The sequence below is a fragment of the Mus caroli genome, chromosome 7 (genome assembly GCF_900094665.2).
Source record: "Mus caroli chromosome 7, CAROLI_EIJ_v1.1, whole genome shotgun sequence".
NCBI classification, from domain to species: Eukaryota; Metazoa; Chordata; class Mammalia; order Rodentia; family Muridae; genus Mus; species Mus caroli.
The window spans coordinates 27,659,224-27,667,595 of NC_034576.1; the positions used below are offsets into that span (position 1 = coordinate 27,659,224).

The 8,372-nt window shown below is 51.1% G+C and overlaps 1 protein-coding gene across 3 annotated transcripts in view; it reads left to right on the forward strand.

The window, feature by feature from the left end:
- Lrfn1 (leucine rich repeat and fibronectin type III domain containing 1) overlaps positions 1–6,701 on the forward strand; it is a 15,871-nt gene extending 9,170 nt beyond the window's left edge. For all 3 annotated transcript variants that reach the window (XM_029479168.1, XM_021168265.2, XM_029479169.1), the window contains one exon: positions 5,124–6,701. In XM_029479168.1, coding sequence (XP_029335028.1) covers positions 5,124–6,018 — 895 coding nt within the window. In that variant the 3' untranslated portion in view covers positions 6,019–6,701. The remainder of the gene's footprint in view (positions 1–5,123) is intronic.
- The last annotated feature ends 1,671 nt before the right edge of the window (positions 6,702–8,372 follow it).

The window sequence follows — 8,372 nt, forward strand, 5'->3', positions numbered from 1 at the left end:
TGGCTCAGTGGTAGAGCCCCTGCCTAGAATCTCCCAGTGAGGGGCTGGGGGCGTGGCTCAGTGGTAGAGCCCCTGCCTAGAATCCCCCAGTGAGGGGCTGGGGGCGTGGCTCAGTGGTAGAGCCCCTGCCTAGAATCCCCCAGTGAGGGCCTGGGGCGTGGCTCAGTGGTAGAGCCCCTGCCTAGAATCCCCCAGTGAGGGCCTGGGGCGTGGTTCTGCAGAGCACTTGCTAAGCTGGGGAAGGCACTGAGTTCCATCCCAGTACTGCCAAACAATAAATATCTCACGGAGTTCATGGTCAACATCACTTGATCTCCAGAGGCCTTTGATCATGAGTCCCACTAGTTAACATTATGCCACATAAAACACACATGTTTATAGTTATATTTCTATTTCTGTCAATACTGCTATTCTAGTCCCCTACATTATAGAAACAGAAAGCAAAAAGCGTGAGAAAAATAGAAACATAATGTTCTAGTTTAGTTTCTATTGCTTTGATAAACACCATGACCAAGCCAGGCGGTGGTAGTACATGCACGCCTTTAATCCCATTACTTTGGAGGGAGAGGCAGATGGACCTCTAAGTTTGAGGATGTCCTGGTCTACAGAGTGAGTTGCTACACAGAAAAACCTTGTCCAACAACAACAATTACAAAAGACAAAAAACAACAAAAGCAAGTTGGGGAGGAAAAGGTTTATTTTTCAATCTTACAGCTCAAAGGTCACAAGTTCATCAATGCGAGAAGTGAGAGCAGGAACTCGGGGCAGGAACCCGAAGGCCACGGAGGAGTGCTGCTTACTGGCTTGCTCCCCATGGCTTACTCAGCCTGCTTTCTTATATAACGACCCAGGACCACCTTATATAACATTCCCAGTGGTGGGAATAACTACAGTGAGCTGGACCCTCCCATCCTATGTCAATCATTAATCAAGGACCGCCCCCCTCCCCTTACAGGCCAGTCTGATGGAAACATTGTTTCAGTTCAGATTAACGGATAAGCCTAGTTTGTTTCAAAGTGCTAAAACACTAACCAGTGCCTACGAATTATTTCCATACCCACCCTGATTAGAAGCCACTGTCAGAGGGTTATAGACACATGTCCGTTGTTTTTCCTCACAATCTCCAGAGTTTGTTGTCTTTTTCTCTTCCTTGTCTGTCTCTACTTTCTCTTCCTCCTTTCCCACTAGGCATTTCGACTGTGCTGTACTGGGGGCCCTGAGTTGGGCGTGGCTCTGAGTCATAGAGAAGAAAAGATAGAAATGCATAGAATAAGAGTATATTTTATTATTATTATTGTTATTGTTATTATTGACAGGGTCTCTCTTTGTAGTTCTAGCTGTCCTGGAACTCACTATGTAGACCAGGATGGCCTTGAAATCAGAGTGCCGCTTGCTTCTGCCTGAGCGCTGGGAAAAATGACCTGTGCCATCACCGCCTGGCCCTGAAATAAAAGTTTATAAAGAAATAATTACCTAACCCCTTTCCATCCTTACTTGGGAAACAGTAGGTATTCATTATATGTGCTTCCTGAATTAAAAAACAAACCCCAGCTCTGAGTTAGACATTGGTGCCACATGCTTGTGGTCCAAGCCCTTGGGATGCTGAGCAGGAGGATCTTCAGTTCAAGGTCAGTCTGGCTTATGCAGTGCCTTTGAGGTCAGCCTGGGCTACACAGTGAGATCTTGTCTCAAAAAACCCAATAAAGTAAAATAAAATAAAATGGCTGCTTCCATTGTGACCATTGGCACCTGCGCCCTGAGGAGACCATTAGACCAGTCCCTGTCCTGAGGGAATACACAGCCCAGTGGGTAGGGGCGGGGCCCATTGGGAATCAGTACCTGAGCCCTGTGGTCCCTCCATCTTCATAGCTTGTCCGTACGGGTCCCAGTCACAGACCCTGGCACAGCAGGGATGATACACAGTGGGTACTTGATAAATGGCTGTTGGCTAAAGAGGAACATCTTGTTCTTGCCTTCCTTCTGCACTGTAGAGTCTGCTGAGTGCCTGGCCCTGGGCTTCACTTTCTTTGGGTTATTAGAGGGTTGGGAGCCATTTCCCTGTCAGTGGTAGCCCCAAGAACTTGAGTGTGCTTAGCCCTTCAAGATAAGCCTGGCTCTTGGCCTCCATCTGTATCCTTGTCAGCCAGTGTGCTTGCCAGGGGCTCTCTCTTCCCTTGGCTCTGCTTTTGTTTTTGAGGCACGCTTTTGCCTAGGCTAGCCTTCAACTCACTATATAGTCCAGGCTGGCACAGAAGTCATTATCTTCTGAGATTACAGGGACTATATCATTACACCAAGTACACATTTCCTCATTTTCTTTGGCTGTCAGGACTGAGGACATTGTGTCAGAAGCCCTCCCTAGATATGTGCGCGTGTGCCATAACATGCATATGGCAATCAGAGGACATCTTGTGAGAATCAGTTCTCGCCTTCCACCATGTCTTAGGGGTCAGATTCTGGTTGTTACATTGGTAGCAAGCTCCCTTATCCACTGAGCTATCTGGCCAGCCTTTATTTTATTTTATTTTATTTTATTTTATTTTATTTTTATTCATTCATTTTTATGGTACTGTTGATTGACCTTAAGGCCTAACACATGCTAGGCAATCCTCCTGTGATAAACCCAGCCCCTCACTGGGGGATTCTAGGCTGGTGCTCTACCACTGAGCCACACCCTCATTTCTCTTTCTTTTCAGTCACAGAACTTGATGCTCTGTGGGAGAGATCATTTGCTCTCACAGAGAGCGGCAGAGCTGTCTTTCATATGCTTGAATGCACACTTATTGAATACCTAGTGTTTGCCAGGCAGGGATGGTGGGGAGATGGATGATGCATTTCTGTCATTTGGATTGTGTGGCTTTTCATCGCTCTCCTCTCTGATCCATAGCCATAGTGTGGCAGGGTCGGGGAAAGCTCCAGACCCAGTATGTAAGCAGATCTTGGTGGTCGCTTCTCCTCAGTTGGGCAAGGATACTTCTTCCCCGAGGGCCCCAGTTCTATCCTGCATCCTCCTTTGCAGATGCTTGTACAGATAGGATGGCACTGCAGGGGTTAACTTCCTCTCTGCAGCCATGGGCTGAGGTGACATCCAACAAGAAGCCTGCTCAGCTGCTTGCTCTGGTCTGACAGCCAATGAGAGACTCGTGGGCCCAGGCTTTCTTAAGGAGCCAGTGACTGTCCTTGAAAAGGGGGGAGCCCCTGGCAACTGGTTATTTGGGGAGAAGAACCAAGGAAATCCAAGCCTCTAGGAGAAGAAAAGGGAAGGTTACAGCCAAGAAGGGGGTCAGGGCAGCTTGAGGTGGGTGATTTATGAAAAATGAAGAACTTAATGTGGGGTCTTTGGGGGAGGGTGGGACCTATGCTTGAAGTCCTAGGGTAGGGGGTTGTGCCAGATGGCAGGGACCTTCTTGGAGAGGGTCTCAGGACCAGCAGGCAGCCCCACTGGCAGGCCTGTGGAGCTCTGACAGGTAAGCTCGCTCAGAGACAAGGCATGGCTTTTTGGAGGAGGTGGAACTTGTTCTGCATGGTCTCAAGCAGAGGAAGGGGCGGTGCTTGTCTCTGGTGAGCCACTAAGAGCCTTGGCAGGAGAGGAGAGCTTGCGCGGTTGGTTGCAGCGCATGCCAGTCAGGGCACACTCCACACTCTGGATTCCCTGAGGCTGGAAGTAGCCCAAACAGACTGTGCCAAGATATGCTCATCAAAAGACACCTAAGTCTGGGAGGGAATGTCCCTAGGGTGGATCTTAGAGGGATGTAGAGGGTGCAGCGGGTGAGATGGTTGAGTGGCCTAAGGCACTTTCTACCAAGCCTGATGACCCAAGATTCGAGTTCAATCCCTGGGTCACATATGGTGGAAGGAGAGAACAGACTCCTGCAAGTTGTCCGCTGATCTCCTCTTTGCACACACGTAAATACACGTTAATCAAAGTAATTTAGATGAGGTCAGGCCAGTTAACAATGATATTGTTGTAGACTAAATGTAATCTAAAAAGAGACAGAGATGGGCAGATATCCTTGGAGTAGGAGCCCACAGAGTTGCTGGAAACCCTGGATGGGACATTAGCTCACAGTGACATCCTTAGACAATCTGGGCTTGGTTTGGGCGCGTTAACTCATTCATTCCTTGTGCTGTCTCAAGGATATTGGGATTCTCATTGTCCCTGTTAGAGGGAAATGGTGCAGAGAGAAGTTAAGAAACAGGTGTGTGGTCACAGAGCTAGCAAAGGGCAGAGAGGTGGCTCCCGGGTATTTAACTGAAGGACTTTGCTATGCTATGTACCTTATTTGAGAGGAGGCTATAGCAAAGAACGAAGCCCATGCTTGGCTACAGTTTAGTCAGTCGTGGATGAGTATGTGGAGGGTATGTAGAGGGAGTGAATTGGTTCCTGGAATTCTGGTGGTACAACGAAGAGCGTTCATAGAACATCCGGTTGCCTCTAGAGGAGCTGTCTCAAGGTGCCTTGAAGGGGTATGGCTTGTAAGCCAGAGTGCAACTTAGAAGGGCAGTGAGTGGTAATATGTAGCTTAGGTGCTTTGGAAACTGAGCCAGGAGCTGGGGCTGGTCTTGCAGCATGCTCCCTTCCCGAAAGGTAAGAGTGTATCAAAGAGGAGAGTGGAGTGCTTGCAGGAAGCCCTGGATTTGTTCCCTATCACCACAAAAACAAAACCAGACAAACCAATATGTTTGTACACATCTGTAAGCCTGAAATTCCAGCATTCAGGAGGTGGAGGCTGGATGAAGACCAGGGACTACCAGTCCACCACCGTTAACTCCAATGTCCATCTGAATGGAGGAAGGGCACACAGATGGGGGGGTGGTGGTGGCCATAGCATTGATCTCCTTAAATGGTAGCTATGTACAGGGATCGTGAGTGATAATATTCCAAGGTAGAGCAGAGATAGTCCCAGTAGGTGATGCTAAAGTCCGGTGGTTCTGGAGGCGTGGCATATAGATGAGGGGGTGTGGTCTGGAGCAGTGAAGAGAGGCTGGCATTATATTGACTTGAATGGATCCTGTAGTCTGTGTAGACCCCAGTACCATGGTTTCCCACAGTTAGGGTGTAAAGTGAAGGGACATGGTTAAGAGTGGGGCTAACTGCGTCCTGATTGTACCCCTTTCCACAGGATGATCCCTTCTACCAGCCAGACCTTCCTAGTGAATGACCTGGCGGCTGGCCGCGCCTATGATTTGTGTGTGTTGGCAGTCTACGACGACGGGGCCACCGCTCTGCCGGCTACCAGAGTGGTGGGCTGTGTGCAATTCACCACCGCGGGAGATCCTGCACCATGCCGCCCGCTGAGGGCCCACTTCTTGGGCGGCACCATGATCATCGCCATCGGGGGCGTCATCGTAGCCTCGGTCCTCGTTTTCATCGTTCTGCTCATGATTCGCTACAAGGTGTACGGCGATGGGGACAGCCGCCGCATTAAGGGGACGTCCAGGACGCCCCCTCGGGTCAGCCACGTGTGCTCTCAGACCAACGGCGCAGGTGCGCAGCAGGCCTCCGCCCCACCAGCTCCAGACCGCTACGAGGCGCTGCGGGAGGTGGCTGTCCCTGCAGCCATCGAGGCAAAGGCCATGGAGGCCGAGGCGACTTCCACTGAGCTAGAGGTGGTGCTTGGACGCTCTCTGGGTGGCTCCGCCACCTCGCTGTGCTTGCTGCCCTCCGAGGAAACTTCTGGGGAGGAATCTAGGGCCATGACCGGCCCTCGAAGGAGCCGTTCGGGGGCCTTGGGGCCTCCAACTTCAGCGCCCCCAACGCTAGCTCTGGTTCCTGGGGGAGCCCCGGCCCGGCCGAGGCCACAACAACGCTATTCCTTCGACGGGGACTACGGGGCGCTGTTCCAGAGTCACAGTTACCCGCGCCGCGCCCGGCGGACAAAGCGCCACCGGTCCACGCCACACCTGGACGGGGCCGGAGGGGGCGCGGCCGGGGAGGACGGAGACCTGGGGCTGGGCTCCGCCCGGGCACGCCTGGCCTTCACCAGCACCGAATGGATGCTGGAGAGTACCGTGTGAGCGACGGGCGCACGGGCACCGGGACGCCTGTGGGCCGCACTTAGTTGCCCAGCCCGGCCGGATGCGGGGGAGGCTGGAGAGAAGGGACGCGCGAGGGGCGGGGCCGGCCTTCCTCGGGATTGGTGGCAGGTCGCCGGCCTCTCCGACTCCACTCCTCTGCCCCGTCCCCCGCGCGCTCGCGGACCTCGCCGGAGCCGGTGCCTTACACAGCGAAGCGCGGGGAGGGGCGGGGCCCCCCCACACTGCAGCACTGAGACACGAGTCCCCTACCCTACCCGGGACCCTGGGGCAGGGGCGAGGGGCCCATTCCTTGTATCTGGCTGGACTAGATCTCTTCTGCCCCGCGGCGGCCTCCAAAGCCTCCAGTCCCCTCACTCAGCCCCATCCCTGGTCCCACCAGTCTGGTTTGGAGGGAGGGGCTTCTCCTTTTTTTCCTCCTACGTCCTTGTCTTTCCTGCCCTCTGTCGTCTGTTTTAAGTCCTTCCCTACTTGTCTCCCTTTTTTTCTGTCCCATGGTCGTCTCTTCTCCCTCCGCCCTCCCTTGTTTATTTTTTTTGTCCAGTGTCCTTGTCTTTCCCGGTTCCCTGTCCTCACCATCTTCCGGGCAGGTCCCACAGAAGGACCAGACTCTTCTCTCTACCTTCCTTAGCCCCACAATGAATCCCCACACAAACAAAAACCAAATCCCCTTCTCGGAGCCGGGACCCTCCGCCGCAGCAGAATTAAACTTTTTTCTGTGTCTGAGGCGGCTCTGCTGACCAGTGTGTGAGTGTGTGTTTTTGGGGACGGGGGGGAGGGCGAGGGAGGGGCTCTGAATCAGACTGAAGAGAACATGACAATGGGAATGGGGAGACTCGCAGGCAGACTCGGAGGTGGGGAGAAACAAAAAAAATGATAGTGACAGATGGCCAGTATGTTGGTCACTTTAAACCATCACAATTATCCTAGGACATCCATACTGCTAGCCCATCTTAGAGATGCGGACGCTGAGGCCAGGTGGAATAGATAACATGTCCTGGCATAACCAGAGGGTGGAAAATTGAGATTAATTTATTTAATATTGATTCCAGCTGGTCATAATAGTCCTTGACTTTAAGCCCAAAACTCAGGAGGCAGAGGCTGGGGGGGGGGGGAATCTCTGTGATCTTGAGGCCAGCCTGGTCTACAGAATGAGTTCCAGACAAGCTAGGGCTACATAGTAAGTGAATCTCAAAACAACATTAAAAAAAAAAAAGCAGCAATTCTACATGCACTATTCACTTAATGATTTAGTATGTGGGTACGTATCCACATGAGTTGGTGCGGTCACCCATATGTGAGTGCGGGGGTCAAAGGTAATGGATGTCTTCCTCTGTCACCCCCCTCATTTTTTGAGACAGAGTCTCATTGTAGCTCATCAGTTAGGTTAGACTGGCTGGCCAGTGAACTCCAGGGTCCTCCACTATCCACTTCTGCCTCCATACTGGATTTATAGATGATTTCCTGAGTGTATTTGGGGGTCTGAACTGCCCCATGTTTGCATGACAAACACTGTTCGCTGAGACATCTCAAACACACCAAGCACATACATACATACATACCTGAGTGTGTGCAATTCATTTCGACAGTCTCCTGGGTAGCACTGGATTGCCCTGGAAAACCCCTATATAGGTTAGGCTAGCCTCTATATATGCATGTGTGTGTGTGTGTGTGTGTGTGTGTGTGTGTGTGTGTGTATGTGTGTGTGGTTTCTGACAGAGTCTCCCTATGTAGCACTGTGTTGCCCTGGAAACTCCCTAGAGTAGGCTAGCTTCCCAGCTTTTTGTGATCTTTGCCTCTACCAAGTGCTGGGATTGGGGGTTTGCACTACCGTACCCAAATGCAGAAGTACATACAATCATACATACATGCACACACACACATGGCTGACTTCAAATCTGTGGCAATCCTTCTGTCTTTGCCTCTTGAGTGCAGAGATTATGTGTATGTACCATCACAAACATTTTTTGTTTTTTTTTGAGACAGGGTCTTGATAAAAAAGGCTGGCCTTGAACTTTCTATTATCCTTCCCTATCCTCTGGAGTGCCAGGTTTATAGGTGTGTGTCCTGGGAAAACAGACTTAGCAAAGCAGGTAGAAATTGGGCATGCTGGAGCATGCCTGAAATACTGATACCTGGGAGGTAGAAACAGGGCACTCAGAAGTTCAAGACTGGGCTGCCAAGTTGACTCAAGTGAGTAAAGACACTTGCCACCAAGCTTGACAATCTGAATTTGATCCCTGGGACCCAAGTGCTATAGCACATGTGAAATACCCACAATATTAATTGATTGGTTAATTAATTGATTATTGATTAATTAAATCAATTGGTAGTGG